General features: G+C 39.3%; 1 protein-coding gene across 1 annotated transcript; it reads right to left on the bottom strand.

Annotated features, from left to right (window-relative positions):
* Positions 1-76: 76 nt before the first annotated feature.
* On the bottom strand, positions 77-19,914 carry SUPV3L1 (Suv3 like RNA helicase). Its single transcript, XM_069795785.1, has 15 exons — positions 19,629-19,914; positions 14,206-14,283; positions 13,822-13,929; positions 12,077-12,191; positions 11,401-11,569; positions 9,810-9,921; positions 9,442-9,519; positions 8,212-8,303; positions 6,515-6,695; positions 6,020-6,113; positions 5,143-5,362; positions 4,695-4,775; positions 3,035-3,211; positions 1,303-1,451; positions 77-885 (listed from the first exon to the last, which is right to left on the bottom strand). The coding sequence occupies exons 1-15, from the start codon at positions 19,876-19,878 to the stop codon at positions 396-398; spliced, it is 2,394 nt and encodes a 797-aa protein (XP_069651886.1). The 5' UTR covers positions 19,879-19,914; the 3' UTR covers positions 77-395.
* Positions 19,915-20,063: the final 149 nt, after the last annotated feature.

The following is a 20,063-nucleotide window of genomic DNA, read 5'->3' as shown; positions in this document are numbered from 1 at the left end:
GACAGGTTGTTCATTACTTGTTCGTTATCTGTTAAACTCTGCCATTTGTGAAGGGATGGAATGAGTAGCTAATTCATTACTAGTGAAATATCTTATGTTTATTAATGATGTAAGGATATCTTGCAAGAAGACATCAAGTTCAGATTTTCACATAGCAGTAGATCATACACTTACACTGAACGCCATGACTGAAAAAGTGTACGGCTGACTGGTAAAAGCAAACTTATGGCCTCTGAGATTTTAAGAGTCCATTTCTCCGAGTGTTTCACATAACTGGTCACAGGAGAAGGAAAAACATCAAGGAGCTGCAGCAGTGTAAACATGAAATGCCAAAGAAGTTATTAAAATAGTATTTTATTTTATGATTAAAAACTAAACAGAATTAGGACATGGTTCTATTTTTTTTTTCTCCCCGTTTCCTTTGAACTATTCTGATCATCTCTTTTTGAACCAAGGCCATATCTACCATTCCTGTGCTGATCCTGCCACTCACTCTCCAGCTGTCTCAGCATTTCTTGTGTTAGAAGTCCTTCACGCAGCAATCTGTTGGCAAGAGATCCACGTCTGTGGCTTTTCATATCCTCCTGCCTCACAGCAGACCAATAGGCTTTCGAGTTCTTTGCTCTTCTTTCTCCCAGAACCTCCACTGGAATAGAGAATGCCTCTGTGGATTTTGCACCATGATGGTCTGAAACCGCCCTGGTATCCCTCTTAGTCCTTGAAAGAGGAAAGTCTTCTGACACAACTTCTGCTGTGCCAGGAGCAGCTGCAGAAGCTCGGATCAGCTTCGTGATGTTGCAGACACCAACTTGTATAATGTCGTCTAGTTTTTTCTGAATATCCCTTACAAGGACAGCATCAGGGAACATATCCATGAAGCGGTAACTGAAGAGAGGCAAAACAACACACAGTTAAACCTTTTCACTAAAGGAGTGCTGACTGGGACAAAAATGAGATACATACTATGTAAAGTAAAAAAAAAAAAAAAAAAAAAAAAAAAAAAAATAGAAATTTATTACATGTTGCATGGGAAAGCCACTGCATTTTAAGTGGCATTTCAGCTGCTCCAGTCCAGGACCACTTTGTTTCTAACTTTCGTTCTCAGTCACAAACTGTTCTCTGCAGAACCCATGACTTGCTCCCATAAGACAGCTACATTGGCATTTGTCAAGATACTCTAAAGGGCCAAAGGAGCCCATACTGCACCACATACACACGGGCTTGAAGACATTGCTTTTCTAGGACTGTAAGTCATAAATATTAGGAAAACATAAAAATAATTTTCAAGTACAAAGGCAATACCTTAACCACAGATAGAGGTCAAAAACATCATGAACAGCTTCAAGGTGTACAAGTTCTTTGATGTTCTTTGGAGCAGCTAATGGCCATTTGATGTGCCGACAGAGCCAGTCAAATGTCAGAGGCTCATTTCTACTGAACTGTCTTGCAAACTGAAAAACAAGCAGATTCATTGAAGTCCTCAATTAGTCAGGAAAGAAGAAATCCCAAATGAGTTAAATTCCCTTGAGTCTGTATACACAACATATTCTGGAATATACCTGCTTTGTTTTACACAGCCCAAATGCCATACATTCTTTTACTTAATTACTCAACACAGGAGTCACCTCTCCTTTCCAGGGCCTCATTAACACAATTTGTCCACGGGCCATGCACAGAGTTAAGCAACAAAAGCATAGAGCTATCCAGAAAAGCGTAACGCTGAAGGCATATGATTTCATCTAGCAAAGCAGATGGACTTTGTCTTTTTTTCTTCTCCTGCTCCTATTCTGTTAATTATCTTGTTTCAGAATCTCCAAGGTTGAGAAAATGTTAAATGTGTTCCCTGACTTAGGAAACACACTATTCACCACCCAGATTAATCTGCACTAGAAATCAGCCCTTCCGAAACCTAGACATCTCAGCTCTTTTACTAACAGAAACACAAGCCAAATAAGATTTAAATTTAAAATTTTCAGGAGCATTGATGACTTGGAATAACTACTTCCTAACTGGCTGATACCAGAAGTTGGGTTTTTCTGCCAAGGAATGGGGCTTAAATTCACCAGGATTCACAACAGCCTACCTCCCTCCAAGATCACATTATGCCCCCTCTGCACCTTCATTACTGGAGATCTGAATGCTCAGCATTTTCTTAGTGAGGCACATTTTTTTTCCCAACTCTTTAAATAAATCATTCAATTTTTAAAGATTATTAGCCATTTTTGAAAAGCACTCCAATATCTGTGACATGAGGGCACCATATCAGCTTCCTTTTTACACTGTTTTATTAAAAATGTTTAACACAGTCTCTAAAAGGGGACAAAGGCGATACTGTCTAGCAAAGTAACAGTCCCAAACAAAATTATTAATCCTGAAAAACTGAAATCAGCTGACTACAAATTCCTCAAAATAATCACTCCAGGGGCACAGTGGAACAGGGTTCATCCAGGCCTGAAAAGTGAAACAACGTAATTCTGAGAACAACTAACAGCACTGTATTTTCTGGGGTTTTAATTCTATGTAACTGTTATTATAACATCAGCAATGACACTTAATCCCACATTCTTTTCTTTTGTTGACAAGCTAACACCCTGAAGCAGTGGTATCTTGGTTTTTAAGGACTACTTTTAGACACATCGTAGTGCAAAGCTTGACAGTGCACAAGCGACTACGTAACACAATTCTGATCTCTCGCAGTTCAAAGATCACCTGCAAGGCAAGCAGCAGAATTCTCTGAGGCAAACAGCAGAAAAGCTCTCCAAACGTTAATTTACATCACAAAAAGAGAATCGGTTCTCAGAAGTTAAAAGCTTTGGCCAATAAAAATGGTGAAGAATGCAATTTAAAAAAAAAAAAATATATATATATCTCCAGCTATTTTATATTACTACCTGTGAGCACTTTAAGAACGCTCTCAAATGATCTAATGACAAAACCCACAATAAATATAGCCAATAGATACAGTCTCAATGCACCAAGACCTGCCTGCTCCAGTATAAATACCACAGTTTTTGGAGGAAAAAAAATAACTGACCTTCAACAATGTGGTACACACAAAAGGCTCTTTTCTGTTCAAGGGTGCAGTGCAGAAGACATATCGTGATCGCAAATTTAGTGGAATGTGCTGAATCATATCTGCTAGAAATTTAAAGTCATCAATATTGCAGACAAAGTAAAGCCCATCAACTTGTGAGAGACTCACAAAAATATCCTGTGAAAATATAATCAAATGAAGAGGATGTTATTACAGGAGAGGGTTGTTAAACTTCATATTACCAAACCAAAATATGATTTAGTCTTTCAAAGACCAGTTATACTGAAAGAACAGTTAAAAGGGGCAGGGCAGTTCCCTCTACTCTTTTATAATAGGATTTTCATTAAATTCTCTAACACAGAATCAGAGAAGAAGACATAATGCACTATGCTTTATTTAAGCTATTTCAATTAGTCTCATAAGTAACAAATACAGTGTTCTGGCAGCGTACATTTTAGTTACAAAGAACACCATCACAGGAACAAGTTACTACTATGTTTAGAACTCGTTCCAGGTTTGTCACTTAGCATGACCCAAAAAGCTAACTTTACAGCATAAAATTCAATAATTGAGGTATTTTTAGCCCAATGTCAGGAACAGATCTATTTTAGGAAGAAAGAAATCACAAGATAAATACAGTATTGCAATAGACAACTTCAAAGAATACCTGAAACATATCGAAGGTTTGGAGAAACAGGAGATGCCACTGCACATTGCAGGGTGAATTTTTATGGGGCCCCAACATTATTTCTCTAATGTAAATCTTTGAAAGATTTTTTAAAAGATCTTTAAAGAAACACTGAGCTTCTTAATTAAGTATGTGACTGAATACTTAGGAGATCAAGAATAACATGGATTTTTAATCTTAATACTTCTATGCTAGCCCAAAAATTCTCAACAGTAAAATTTCAAAGATGTGCTGTTACCCTACCAGCTTAAGTCTTCCAGAAGGTGTCCAAGTATAATCCTTTACGTCGAATTTAGAAATCATACTATTTTGCTACATAACAGCACATCAGCAGAGAACAATAATAGGCATTTAAATCCATGAAAGCTGCTAAGAATCTCCCAGTGTACTAAAAACCATGATACTATTTTTAAATACAGCATTGGAAGCTTAATTTCTACTTTGAAAGGTTTAAGCACTTCCAAAAATTCTGCTAACCAGCTAATGATGAGATCAAGTAGATGCCAAAAAATCTGTTTTCTCAAAGTTAAGCAGACACTGGTTTACCATAAAGTTCACAGAACCAGGAGAAAATCAGGTAGCTCTCCGATGTACAGAACTCTGACATGACCAGCCCAGTTTCCCAGGAATTTTTACGTGTATTTATCAAAATTTCAATCTCTAATATTTTCAGCCTCAGACCAAAAAGTCTACATTTAAAATACAGGAAAGGTGAAATGAAAAGGTTGTTGCACACTCTTCAACACATGTAAACATATTTACACACTTCAACAGCTTTCAAGTTTATTATAACACAGAAAAGTTGAGCATTCTGTTTTGCAGTCACTGCTGTGGTAGAGAGAAGAAACTAACTGATAGAAGATACACACAAGGCTGTCTGTTAAATTCCCAAAGTGCATGTTTGTACAAAAGCAGTGGCTATAAGTGATGCTTAATTTTTAAATCAGAAACTAATATTTTGATCATTCTTACAATTAGATTAGATAGAGTGGCGTCAGGAAGATGATAAGCAAACATTTCTATCTGCTCAGGAGTAGGATGTAGGCCAGCTGCCTAAAGGGAAAATAAAGACAAAAATTTCCATTAGTTCTCAATATTGTTCTTAAGTTAGTGCATCAGAAACAAAATCTACAAAGACAAAATGCAAGAAACCAAAGCACCCTACAGAGTCCAGTTTATTTAGCACACTTACCTAGAACATAAGAACTTTTGTGTTTGAGCTTTTAATTCTTAAATGAGCAGCTTTAATATAAATGAAATATTGCAAGCCTCCAAATGGGACATATATTCAAAGTCACTCCGGCATGACACAATCCATTTTTATTACTAACTTGTAAACAGACACAATGAAAAATAATTTGGGACCAGAACATAGTAAAACAGCTCCAGAGCACATCTGTACAAACTGAGTCTCTCTCACCTTCACAGGGCGCACAGGCTCACTCAAAATTTCCTTCAGCTGCATGAGGTCATCACGATGCATTGTAGTGACTTCTCCTTGTTTGAAGGATGAGCCATAACGCCCAGCTCTGCCTGCGATTTGTAGAGCCTGAGAGGTTGTAATGGAGTCTATTTCCTTTTCTCCCTTCTCATTAATAGTTGGCTTTACTATAGAGTTAAAAATTATTCTTCTTATACACCTGAAATATTGGAAAAAAAACCAGGGAGGGATCTTTTTTTGCAAATTATTTCCAATATACAACCTAGTACAGAAGAATTAAAGCCTTTTTTTTTTTTTTGAGGGGGTTTTTTTGAGTTTTTTTCTCCTCTATAAATTAAGGGACCACAGATACTACTTATGGACACACACTGGTTAGTTGCAGGAAAATTATCATCCCTACACACATTAATTGTGTTCTAATAGGGTCCCAATCCATTCATCACCATCTGCCTTGGTAGTTTATAGCAATGTGATTGCATCAAAATACAGCAACAAAATACATCTGAAACCGGACTGAACTTGCTCTGCACTTCAGAAATGTAAGCAACTGATACTCTTGACAACCTAGCACATCTGACTCCAGTGAATCGAAAGGATCTTAACAGTGCCTACTATCACACAGAATTAGGCCAAGTGAGCCATTTAATTCTTAGAATCAGTTTTAAAATTAAAGCTTAGTTCTACCCAATCAAATTGATCACTACTTCAGAATTAAAATATATGTCCTGTGTTATCTAGACATAGCAGACACCTAGCCAAATTAGTCAAACTGGGGAGAAACAAGTGAGGAAATTAATGCAGGTATCACACCCGGGGAAAAAAAAAATTCATACCATAACCTGCTCCAAGTACTTACAAATTGAGTCCCATTCCAATTGCATCTGTAGCAACTAAAATTTTGCATGGATCATCAGGATTATTGAATTTCTTTGCCTGTTCAAGTTTTGTTCCTAAAACAGAATGACAGAACACTTCACATAGCAAACTCTTCTTACAAAACAAAGACAATGTATCACTAAGACCGATGCCTTTATACTAGGCTGAGGGAAAAAAAAGAAAAAAATTGGTATTTGATTGGTATTTGGCCGTTGTTGGGGAAACGGGGCAGAAGGGATTTAAATCATTCCCAGAGCTGTGGATAGACCTCATTTAATCATATCTATCCAAAGATCAATATTAAGTACATAATAAAGGTCTAATCCAAGATTAAAACACCAGTCAACAGAAGTTGATTACTTCTCTAACTATATAGAAATGCAAAACTAGGAAAACTTGTACTGCTTCATTTTAAAAGTTTTTCTTAGAAAGCAGCAAGAAGCAGAACACTCCCTTAAAAATAAGAGTGCTTTACCTGGTGGCAGACTGCCATATATGACAGCACATTCTAATCCTCTGGCTTCAATCTGTCGACTGACAGAATAAATGTCATTCTTACTGAAACAGACGATGCAGTCCCCAGGACGGAGGTTATCTAAAGATTCTAAGGCATAATCCAGCACAGTAAGAGGAGTGAGTCTCTTGTAGTTTCGGACCTAGAATCAAATGAGTTGTCACAGATGTTTTTAAATGAAAAATTCCTGTGGAACATCAGCCAGCATGGTTATTACCACAATTGTAACACTGAGGGACATCTCACAGACCTGAAGGGATAATTACTGGGAGAATGTGACATACACCTTATGCACTTGCATACTTGCAGCACTTCCCAAGCTGAGAACTACATGGCCTTTTCAAGAAACAGAAGAACTATATATTTTTACATGTAAACTAGATTCCAGAAAATAAATATACAGGCTATGTAGCAGTTCTATCAAGAATTGAGAGTCTGTTTTCACTCAGTCATCTGAATGCTGTAAACTGGTCCCCTTTCAGAATTACATGCCCCACCACGCACAGATATATAAAGCTACAGCTAGTTCACCATGAAATCATGCAGGCTTGACTTGCTTAGGACCAAATTTTATGTTTTTAAATACTCTTCACAAAGAAATCATAAATAAAAAGTATTTATGACAGTAAAGTTGGGTTTCAGAGATCTTTCAATCACTTTCTTCTGGAGGTGTTAGCTCTTTTAACTCCTTTCCTCATCATACAGAGAATAACTATCAACAGATTCAGTAACCTCAGCAAACTTGAGGGCACTGTGCCCTCCAGGAAGAACAGAACTGTAAAGAAAGTGCCTAAACAGCTGTAGCATTCCCTGAGGGGAACTCAGCAAAGCACTGTGCTGGTTTTGGCTGGGATAGAGTTAATTTTCTTCATAGTAACTGGCATGAGGCTATGTTTTGGATTTGTGCTGAAAACAGTGTTGATAAGACAAGGATGTTTACATTATTGCTGAGCAGTGCCTAAAGAACATCAAGGCCTTTTCTACTTCTCACACAGCCCCACCAGCGAGTAGGCTGGGGGTGCACAAGAAGTTGGGAGGAGATACAGCTGGGACAGCTGACCTTGACGGGCCAAAGGGATATTCCAGACCATACAATGTCACGCTGAGTGCATACAGCTGGAGGAAGAAGGAGGAAGGGGGGGGGGAGTTTGGAGTGATGGCATTTTGTCTTCCCAAATAACCACTTTGTGTGATGGAGCCCTGCTTTCCTGGAGATGGCTGAACACCTGCCTGCTGATGGGAAGTAGTGAATGAATTCCTTGTTTTGTTTCGCTTGCATGCATGGCTTTTGCTTTACCTATTAAACTGTCTTCATCTCAGCCCACGAGTTTTCTCACTTCTACACTTCTGATTCTCTCCCCATCCCACTGTGAGGGAGGTGAGTAAGTGGCTGCGTGGTGCTTAGTTGCCAGCTGGGGTTAAACCACAACAGCACTTATCTTCTTTAAGCAAAACAATACCACTATTTAAAAAAAAAAAAAAAAAAAAAAAAACCAACATCTCCTTTGGTTTACAGGATTTGAGAAACATTTTAACATGAACTCCTGCAAGAATAACTTTGATCAGTGATACCCCCAAAAGACTCTAAATTTTTGCCTGTTTTCCAGCAAGAAAAACCTGATGTTCTGTCCATAACTTTACAGAATTAAAAAGCTTACTTCAACTTCTTCCCCTGTAGTGTACATGAGCTCTGTCACCAAGTCAATAGCAGCAGCTTCTCCACAAACATGGATTTCTTCCGCACAGAGTCCTGAACAAGATCCAATGAAATAAAATGCAAAATGTTACATATTTATAGACAACAGTAGTGTTAGCTGACTTTTAAGTTACCCCAAAATTACATTTTGCATGCTAAACACATCAATGAGGACTGTATTTCACTTCCTTCAACACCCCAAATCAGTACCTAAAGCCTCTCCCACAATACACTACTTCCTTAGAGCTGCTCTTGATCTCATATCAGCAAATGATCCTTGGAAATCCAATAGTATGATAACCAGAGCTGCTAATACCTTGTTGCACCCTCTCAGCCAAAACAAGAGGTACCCTCAACCACTGAACAAATGGAGCAAAGCTTTGAGTTTTATTTACCACTGTTTTACTAACTCCCAAACCACAGCAGAACTGAAGAGCTTTGTTTTCTGCATGACCTTCTAAAATTATGAATACGTCTCTAATGTAGTCAGAATAGAAAAAAGGGAAAGAAATAGTAAGTAGGGGAAGTGCGACAAATCATCCTGTTAAACTTAGCATCAAAAACAGTGAAGGGAAAGGGGGGTGAGGGGGGGAATTAGATGCCAAACTTCTGTTCAAAATCTGAGGAAAAGTAAGTTTCAAGAGTTCCTCTTGAAAATTCTAAAATTATCAGAAGAAGCATCCTTCTAAGAATTTAACATAGCAATGCAGCTCTATAAATGAGCCACTTGAAGTTAACACTACAAAATATTTAATGTTCGCCATGTTGGCATACATTTAACAGTATCTCTTCATAACAAAATCTCTGAAAAATTGTGTTGTTTTAATTGAACAAAAAAAGCATACTTCTAGAAAATAATCAATGTAAAAGGACAGCACAGTGCAACACCATAAAGACTACGTATTATCCAAGGAATTAAAACTAAAAGAGGCATCCATATAACTCAGAAAATAAAATTTTTTTAAAACATTAAGTAAAACATGACAGGTAACTTGTGGCCATACAGACAATATCCTTTGAGGCAGAGCATCTCTCTCACTTGCTGTGAGAAGGCATGTGAAGAAACAATACTTGCTTTTATTTTGCATCACATATTGTAACCACTTATGAATATACTGACTGCTAAGCTCGAATTTAATGTGCCATTTATAGTCACATTAAACTAGTTCATTGTCAACACAAACAAGCTTACCTAGAAGGGCTCTTGTCCAAGCCCACCCTCTGGCGGGATCTCTGATCATCTGAATTTCATCAATCACTGCAACTTCATCTTAAAACAAAAAAGAAAAATAAAAATACAATGCACCAAGAAAGACCATCTAGAACAGCAATACAACACAGGAAGGAACTTGAAGGCTTTCTAAAAAAGGTTACTCAAATTAAGTTAATCCTCTACCACCAAAAAGCTATTCTGAGAGGATCCAAATTTTTTTAACTGCTCTAACAGTTCAGAAATTGTTCAAATAAGACTGAAAAGGAATAGCTCAGCTACGTCAGAGTCCAAGCAATAATACATATAAAGATACCATAGATATGACTGAAACAATTATGTATACATACACGGTGTATTAGTGCTGCACATCTCAATGGTACAAGCAACATGAGGAGCTTGCCTGGCATCTTCATTGGCATACACACGCTCTTCTCCTGTCACCAAGTCACATGGCACTTTCTAAAGGAATTCAGAAAACTCATGTTAAGTTTCTTTAATATAAGAGAATCCTCTTTCCAAACCGGAAAAAAATCAGTTTCTTAAAGTAGCTTCTAAGACAGTATAGTGGAAGCTATCCAAAAAATAACTACTCAGTCTTTTGAGACTTGTGCCCTGCATTTAAGTTCTATCGGACTGAAGGGTATAAGGAAAAGGTAGTATCTGTAATTAGATGTCCTCCCCTACTCCTGCAGGTTACACCTTCCTCTGAGCATTTCGGAGCTGTCACATCTACAACAAAAGAACTGTCAGAAAAGCTGTAGTACAAGGGGCTCATAAAGCAAGGCCCAGAAGTGAAGGAGCCTTGCAGGGTCCAGCCTCCTCCAGTTCATTTGGTGATTGCCCTGTTGGGTGTCTTACCTGCTGCCTTATACTCACACAGCAAGAGTTCATGAGGACTAGCTGTGAGAGACAGCAGGAGCCATCACCCTCTGTCAGCTCTACACTCACTGAATCTCAGGCAGATGGCTGCTCCTTCCATATCTACAGCCACCTATAGAGCCATGCACGAAGCCCTGTTTAAACCTCAAGGGCTACGTATGATCCATGAGCTGCCAAGTGAAAAGTCCTCACACACACTAAACACATGGGGAAAAAAGTGCAGTAACTCTACTAACAAGGAACACCACTATATGGTATCCACATTCACTACATGGTACACGTTACAGATACCTCCTAGGACAAGCCAATCTTTATGTGTTGCTTTGATAAACCAATAATAGGAATTACAAATTCTAAATCATAGACTTATCAAAAAAAGAGAAATCATAAGATCATTTGGTAAACACTACTGTACATACACACCATGCTGCATTAACATGTGATGTGTTACTGTAATGCTTCAGAACTGGTGTGGTTCTGTGCAGCTGGAAATACACTGGTGAGCAGCCTTCAAAAAGATGCTGGAAGCAATTAAAAAAAGTACTAATGAAAGCTTCCTCTGGGGACCTGATATAGGGCACTGCTCTTCAACTCAACACATCTGAAGCTGCAGAACTTTTTATTAGATGGTTGAGTGAAATTTCTTTAAACATTGAAGCAGAAAGCTGAGGGGAGTTAAGCAATGGTGATTTCTTGCGTACAAGCTAAAATAAAGGTCATGGGCAAAACAAGCCACGGTTTCCACACTGAAAAAGCTAATAGTAGAACCTGGCTAAACTCAGGGAGGGAAAAATTACAGGAAAACGAAGGCAGGTTACAGGGATGATTGCGCAGCATGTGCTTTGGGGAAAGTGATGTTCCATTTGGGAAAATGATGTTGCATTCCGCATGCCTAAAGCAGAAATGCACAACTGGTATTCACAGGAGCTGACACTACTGCAAAGCAAAGGCACCCGTTTGAGCACACTGCTTCATGGACTACCTTATGCACTTTACAAACATGCATTCATGAGACTGTTCCAGTACTAAGGATATAGGTAAGTAATACAACATACTGACAGCATCATTACTCTTTTGGAAGATCTCATGAGCCAGAAGTTTTAGTGGACCACAGTATATTCCCGATTTTGCAGACAAAAATCTCTGGATAGCATGGTAGGTTTTTCCACTGTTTGTAGGACCGGCATGGAATATTATCTTTCTCTGAATAGCCCTGGCATCTGGATACCTAAAACATACACAAAAAAGCAGATCTGTTGAACATTTATCTGATCTGAAAGCAGAAAGATCAAGTTCTTAAATAGAGACAGTATAAAGAGGTTACTATGTCTTATACATTCATCTTCTAAATCATACAATGCTTTCAAAGATTTAGAGTGGAATTCACACATTGTGTTCAAAATAATTCTCATTACTGTGGTCTCTCTCCTTCAGTATATTAACATTTTAATGTTCTGGCGTGCTGCCTCACAAACAGACACAGCCAGAAGACAGCTTTCTGGAAAGGCAACACCAACTCAGCAACTTTCATAGCTGATACAATCTTATTTTCCTTTTAATTGATTGCAATATATCTTGTAAAAAAGATAAGCATTCCTGACACAAATTATTGTAAAAAAAGAGAAATGGAACTGAAAATATAGTGCAATTATACATCATAAAGCTTAAGTCCACAGACTATGAAATTCTATGACACTAAGAAAAGAAAACACTGCAATCACTTAAACACACTGACCAGTTGGGTGGCAATCTTAAATCACTGATCTTGCGCAGATCATCCATACAGTCCAGCATTGGAAAGATCTGCTTTGCATGCCTCAGGAAAAATGGAAAGAGATCATCCACATGACCTAGAAGACAAACCCTTTTAAGAAAGTTTGCATGCTTGTCTGAAGGTGTGCATCTTCATCACAAACTTTAAAAAAAAATTTCTTCTACTACCACCATACACTTATGTAATTCTTTCAACTTCTGGCTCTCTACAAAGTTCAATAATTATCTCAATGGCAGAAAGGTAAACTAACATGAGTACACAGACTCATTAAGCAACATAATACAAATACAATAGTATGAAAAAAAAAAAATCTCATTTCAGTATATTCAATCTGGTTAGCCAATATGCCTAGAGAACTTTTAAATAAAATGAGAAGCTATGGAAAAGCTGGATGAGAGATAGCTTTTCTGTCCTAAGAAGATTTAGCTTTTTCTTCCTAAATCCATGTGCTGCCCTGGAACAAAATAAAATAAAAGCTTCTAAAATGTTTTTATGAATAAACAGAGAAAAACAGAATAGTGTGCAGCTTCCCTAAGCTACTAAGACTTAGGGCGCTGGTTCAAAATTCTGAGTCTCCAGTCCCTAGGTGAGAAAACAAAAATAGAAAAATCAACTCAGAAGAGACATCCAGGTTCACCCTTCTGAACGTTTGCAGAGTAGACATGTGGTCTTAAAGGTCTAATTTCAGGTCACACTCCAACCGTCCAGCTCTCATAGAATTTCAAAGAACTATCTGGATCTAAAAAACTGTTATTATCAAACACACACACACACAAAAAGAGCAGTGCTTTTTTATTTGCTGGTTTGTGTTTTTTTAAATGAGAATTAGTATTTAATGAATTGAAATTATTGTGAAAAATTTAAAGAACTTAAAACTGGTAATATTTTCAATTACCATTTTTGGACAAGCAAAACTCAACTAAAAAAAATTCAAATCTGCCACAATAAAAACCCATTTACATTCCTATATATGTGAGTTTTAAGGCATATGTAAACAATGCTAATATGTAAGTAAATAAGGAGTGAAAGTAAGGAAGCCATGTGGAAGATTTTATGCACAACTAAGACGTTAGTTAAATTTCCTATGACAGTAAACATTTAAAATCTACACATTCACATTTTAAGACAAAACTAATGGCCACTGTAACCTTTAAATTACCATCATTAAAAACACACATAGTATGCCAAAGCTCTGCAGCTCAAACTGTGGAGAAGGCTGTTTCTGCTGTTACCAGCTGGCATCACCTCTTAGTTAAGTGCCTTTGATTACAACACACGATGCACTAAGCAAGCAAACAACACTCACTTCTATTAGTGCCACACGGAAACAGAACACAGTCACGGTGCTGTATTCCCAAGTACTTAAAGCACCTTGGTCAGGAGAAAGCTCTCAAAGTGCCCCCTAGTGACTACTGAATTTTTAAGAGGGGAATAAATGGAACAGTACTGTTTCCATTTCAGCAATGAAGAGGTGCTATAAAACGACAGGCTGCTTCTTGCTAAGACCTCCATCTCCTTTGTTTCCACTTCAGAAGATTTAAGGAGCGAACAATCCATAGGATGGGCACAAATATTTCTGATGGGGAAGCAGTGATTGTTAACCTCTTTTACAGGATATTGGGGGAACACAGGTACATAGGTAAGCATACAGGTTGAAAATAAGAAAAAAAAGCACATTTTATTTTACAAGCACTCCAGATACTTGCCTGCACCACAGCATATATCATTGAGAATAATATGCAAATCAGCACTCACAGAACTGGATTCTATGATATACTTCCTAAAGCTTATAAATGCTTGGTGAAACAGGCGAGCTGCAAAACAAAAAAAAAAAGGAACAAAGTGAATGTGACTGGGATCACAAAACCATATTTGTAAACACCCAACAAAACATTGTAGTCGTCCCTTAAAAACCTATACCTTAATATGAGGTATTACAAGCAAATATAAAGGTTATTTGAACCGAGTGACAGAGACAACATAAACAAGCAGTGTTGTGAGACCCATAAAAGATCAGATTTACCTAATATCATATCTGAATAAAAACAGATTTCACATTAAAAAAAAAACAACTTAAAACATTTTCTTACCATCTAATCCATTTTCTGCTCCTAGTCTTTGGATTTCTTTTCTTTTGTAGAACTTATTTAAGTTTTTTAGAACTTCACCTGTAGAAAGAGAGTAACATTTTTTTTAATTTGCTCAAAATTAAATCGCATTCTCCTGGCCCAAAGATCATGGCTTACAGTCTCCTTACTCTGGAGAGAGGGAATCTTTGCCATGCTGAACAGACTCAAATGATTTCTCCCTAAATTAAACACAAACAGTGATTGAGCCTATTGTGGAAAAGGACAATCTTAAACTGCAGCAGAGTAAGAACTGCTATGAAGATGAGGTTGGTATTTGAGACACACTCTCCCTGTACTTGATAGGAAAGCATAAAGGTGGGAACCTGCAGCCAACGTGTTATGGAACAAACTAATTAAGGTTTTGGGGTGGTTTATGTTTGCTTTTTATTGGCACCTATCAGGAAGCAGCAGGTTTTAATGTGAAAAGTAAATCTGCTTAAACTACTTGGTTACAGCTTTTACTAAACATCCTGAGAGAGCTCCACACTGCTTCCAAGGCACTCTCCAGAAAGATAAGGCAAACCAGATGCAGTATTCTTCCTATTTCTCAGGTTAAATAAAGGACAGGAGAAGAAAACTTAACAGTTTCTTCATATATATCACAAATTACTTGGATTTGTTTGTATAAAATCTCTTGTTATAAAGTTATTAATGAATCCTTTCCCTCCCCTAAAAGGCAAGTTCAGAGTTGCAACAAAACTGTATTTACTAATGTACACTCTGAATTTAGTTCATTAAATGTTAGTTAAATCACAATAGCAAAAACGTGTCCCCTCTCCATCTATAGCAGATCAGAAATTCACAAAAATCTAGCAAATATCATGAGCACCTATTCATAAATTTATGTTATTCTTAAAATTCAAGTCTACAAACCCTATATTGTAAAACATAGGACTGATACATAATGCAGCACACCCCTGGTTTGCCAGCCCAAATCACTGAACACAACACTGCCAAGCTCTGCTCTCTGTAACTAACTCCATAACTCTTTGAAGTCTCTGCCATGACATGGAAAGCTTCCCATGAGATCAACCTTAAATTATTGAAAGATTGCCTCTCTTTCTAAAAAACTATACTCTAGAATACAGACAGCCCACTTTGCATAATGAAAATCATCAGGTGACAAGAATATGGCAAACTGCACGCAAAGCCCGAAGCACAATAACAGCAGCAACATCCCATACCCCTTGAATGGTTACAGCAGTCTATTAATGGATTAACTTGAAGTCTGAAATTTTCACAAAGATAACTAACAAGATTGTCAGCAGGCTTACATTTACTACACAGGCATCCATACTCTCACCAGAAAACGTTTAAGGGCATGGAAATCAAAGACAGATTGGAAAACTGCACTAAAAGAAAGCACAGGGCTAAATTCTATTCAGAGCTTCCATAAAAAGTTACAACAGTCAACACATCATCGGCCATGCAGCTAAATTCACAACCTACTGGCCTTACAACAAGATGAAAAGGTCAATGCCAGAACATTTGTTACTATCCAAGGCAACATGACATTGGGACCATCGCAGCCCTCAACATCCAAGGTCACGATCCTTCCTAAGCACAAAATACTTGTCTTAACAATAAGGTATATCAAAACAAAACAAAGCTGGCATTGCAGTCCAAATAGACATGCCCACATTAGCTTAATCTAACTGCACATAGTACTAACTATTTCTACAGCAACAGCTTGCAATCAAGGAACGTCCTCAGGACATCTGTGTCCCACCTCTACCATTACCCTTTTTACCATTCACTCCTGTTTTAAGATTTCCCTTTCTTTACCATCTCCTCTATCTAGAACAGTATTTTAGCTCTTATTCCTCAATTACTTTGACTCCTCAGCAGCATTTTTTTAAGGTTCTGTGTAAAAAGATGGCCTGACTCTGCAGTTAAGTTCAGAAATTATGCTGTTAGCCTCCAATGTATCAGATTCATTTAGATGTTTCAGCCTTATTTGCAGTAAGACTTTTCAGTCATTTTCCTGCATCTGAGACAACAACAGTCCATTTCAGTACACCTGTATGCTACCACTGGCAGTTGAACTGCTTTATTTTAAAATTCCTCCAAAACTATTAGGCTTCTGTTGTCCAGCCCAGGTGACCTTGTGCATCTAACTAATCCACTTATTCTGACTCATGAATTGGCGACCTTTCCTAGCTTACACTTCTCACCAGTAAGCACAGCCCCATGGTCTGACAATTGAAGCCACAGAATTGACAATTCAATATGACGACTGAGCTTTAGGGCTCCAAATCAACACCTGTATCAAGGATTCTGTGAAGCCATATGGCACAAAGTGCTGATCTTTCATACAGTAGGGTTTTGTATACATTTATTTAAAAATGGATGATGGATCATCTCCATACCAGAAGGCCCACAGTCAAACCAAACCTAATTTGTGCTGCCCACTGACTTGGCAACGTTCAGGCCTGGTACTTAAGATCATGAAGCCAGGTACCAATCTTGCTTTCTCTGTACTGATAGCAGATCATCTACCCTTACAACATTCCTATCTTCTCTCATTGCTCTTTACACTCCTTTCTTTTGATACTACATGCATGAGCAGATGTCTTGTTTCCTTTCACCCTCCTATCTAGAGTTTACATCACAGTTTCTTTTTTTTCTTTTCTTTTTTTTTTTTTAATGTAACTGCTCCTTAGGTATTTCACTATAATGTGCTCACATGTTACCTAGTCACTCAACAATTAGCTTGTTTTATAAGGCAATCACACAAGGGGTTTAGCAAACACCTACTTAGATCTTAAATCATTCCATCATACAGCAATTTCATATTGTTCTATTGTTTCCCATAACACTGTGCATTTGGGCCTTTCACAACAAAGACATCATCACCACACAAATATATCAGAAACATTACTAATGTAAAAGCAATGAAAGGCTACAGAAAGACATGTTCAGCCATACTTTCTGTAAGGAAAGCTCAAAAGCAAAGCTTCTTCTAAATGTAACCTACCTGATACACCAAAATTGGAAGCATGTATCACCACTCATAAGGGTCCACTTGCTATGAAGTCATAGAAAACAGATGCAGCCATGAATGAATTCCACTACAGGCCATTAAGCAGCAGGTTTGTTATAAAGGTTTTGCAAAACTGGCTCTGCAAAAGTAAGCTTCTAAAAAGGCTTCATACTGACAGTGTTTGACTAGCATGAAAACTATGATCACTGTCTCACTTCAGCAAGTAACAAGCTAACAAGCTGATTCACACTGGAATTATGCACACTATAAGTAACAGAGTTTCTTCACAAGCTGTAATCAGAAAGCCTGTAAATATAACTCTTTATTTATTGAATCTAGTTCAGTATTTGACAGTAGAATCTGACAGAGCATCTTTGTTCAAAATATCAAAAAAACCCAGACACATAATACCGTGTGTGGTCAGAATCTGGGGTTGGGCAAGCAGAGGAAGACTATTTGTTTCATAAAAAAGAATGGATGATATTTGCTAAGGAAGGTCTCGTTCAGTTTCCTCTTTAACATTATTGATGGGCTTCAAAACACAAAATTACTGACAGTAACAGAGAACACTACAGGCCAACCAGCCAGACAAGCACCATACTGGTCACCTGGCTGGTACTCCTTGCAAGTCGCACGTGAAAGAACTTCAGGCTGTTTGAAGTAGTTAATTTTCACCTGTGGGAACATAAAGAATTTGAGCCAATCTGTTCTCTCTCAACAAGTTAGCAGAGACCAAATGGAATCTGATTTTCCCAGAGCATTTTAGTTGTACCTTTGAAGGAATCCAACATAACCACTAACCTAATAAATGAGACAAGTAACATACAAGTAAGCTGCCACCATTCATATTTATTGGCACCTGAGGAATGCACTACTAATGTAAGCTAACACTCAAAGAGAGGTCTGAAAACAGCACAGATTTTTTTGCATTACAGCTGTTCAGGATTTTTTCCTCGTAGCTAGGTTTTTTAGCTGCCAGGGACAGGTATTCTTTTCTCAAGGGCTCTGAACAATTTAAGATAATTTTCCCATGCTTCCTATACCTGGAGTTAATACAAATAATATGCCATTAGAACACTTAATTAGGAGAACATATGAAGAAAAAAGTTTCCATTTACGCCTTCAATGCTTTGGGATCACCAAACATCAAAAGGATCAAGAACTTGTTTTTATTTATCAGATCTTTAAAGATAGTGTGCTGGCACAGCTAGATAAATAAGACCTCTCCTGAGCAGGAGACTGAACACGAATGAAGAATGAACAGGATGTACGGTTTGCAATTAAAGAAAAGGAAACACTGAAAAAGCAGGTACAACTCACTCAATGGTTCTTGAGATTTAATTACATGTAAAGGCATCAAAGAACAGAAGCATAGAGCGTTTAAAGGCCAACAACAGAGTTTCTTTCCTGTTTCTACTTAAATGTCAAAAAATTAATGTGTCAAGTAAAATGACAGGATATATACCTAGCAGATAGATAAAAGAGAAACATAAAACACCGAGAAAGATGTTATTTTACTTCAAGACTGAAGTTCAAACTGCTATCTGCTTCTGACGTACTCAGCAGCTCTCATAACAGAGGGCACTGAAGCAGACAGTTCTTGACAGTTTTCCCAGTTAATATGCAGAAACCTACCCTTACCACTTACTTGCTCATACTTTAAGATACGCAAACCCAAGAATACACGGACAGACCTACACTATTCTAACTGAAAGTTAAACTTAAGTTTCTAACACTGATGGCCAATAACTGGAAATACTGAATGCTCTGCCCGATTTTGCTCTAGGCACATTCACACACAGACAATGCTCTTCTATCTATAACATCAATATTTCAGAAAACTACGACTTCTAAGTTCAGATACAGTTACGAATTCAGAACGCCACAAGATTTCAGTTTAGCTGTGGGACCTGTCCCCGCTCCAAGCACCTTTATCCTGACTGCGCCGAAACAGGGAGTAGAGGAACTAGGCCAACGGATTTTTCCCCCCCCATAGGGCACGCCTAATGGGCCTTGGTAAAAACCTCACTATCGGTCGCATTACCTCACCCGACAGCTTTTATCCCTTCTTCACCTTCGCGGCCATCAGCAGCTACGTCGGTCAGAGAAGCCGCAGGACAAGACCCCCCTGCTCTCAAGAGAGAAACCCCCAGGAAACAACCCGAAGGGAGCGGCGGGCCCCGCCGGGGAGGCCAGACGACGCCGGCCCACAGGGCTGGGGAGGCCGCCCGGCGGGTCCCGCCAATTCCTCTCAGCCCTCACGAGGACCCAGCTCCGCACGCCTCCGGCCCCGGCGGGAAGAGGGCGGGCAAGGCCCGCACCGCCCCTTCCCGCCACCGCCGCCGCCGCCCCGCGGTCCCTACCCAACGGCCGCCGCCGCCTCACGGCCGCCGGCGCTCACCCTTGTCGAGGGGCCGCGTGAGCTCGGCGCCCACGTCTTCCTCGGCCGCGTCGCCGACGGGCTTCAGGGGCACGGGCACGAAGAGAGAGGTGTCGGGGGCCCGGGCGCTGCCGTCCCCGCCGACTGAGGAGGAAGAGGAGGAGGAGGACGCGGCGGAGGGTCGCGGCCGGGCGGCGGCGGCCCCTCCATGGCGGAGGACGAGCCCCGCGCGCGCCGGGAGCCGCAGCAACGGCCACGCGCACCGCCTCATCGGCAGCCAAGGGCGGCAGCGGCGGCGGCGCGGGGCTCGCGCGTCATCGCTGCGCGACCGCCCCGCCGCCGCGCATGCGCAGCCCCGCGCCCCCACCGGCGGCCTGCGGAACCGGGACCGGGACCACGGGGCAGAGACGGCGTGAGAGGCCCCGCCGGGAGCGGGCACCTCCGTCCCTCTGCCGC

The sequence above is a fragment of the Haliaeetus albicilla genome, chromosome 11 (assembly GCF_947461875.1).
Source record: "Haliaeetus albicilla chromosome 11, bHalAlb1.1, whole genome shotgun sequence".
Taxonomy (NCBI): Eukaryota; Metazoa; Chordata; class Aves; order Accipitriformes; family Accipitridae; genus Haliaeetus; species Haliaeetus albicilla.
The sequence above is the reverse complement of the archived record's forward strand: the minus strand, read 5'-3'. Positions and strand labels throughout refer to the sequence as shown.

Coding starts and splice junctions, on each gene's coding strand:
- SUPV3L1 (XM_069795785.1), bottom strand. CDS start 19,878: ATGAGGCGGTGCGCGTGGCCGTTGCTGCGGCTCCCGGCGCGCGCGGGG. Junction 6,696..8,211: donor CTACAGGGGAAGAAGTTGAA/GTAAGCTTTTTA, acceptor ATTTGATTCTAG/GTCCGAAACTACAAGAGACT. Junction 4,776..5,142: donor AGCCTGTGCGCCCTGTGAAG/GTGAGAGAGACT, acceptor TTTTCCCTTTAG/GCAGCTGGCCTACATCCTAC.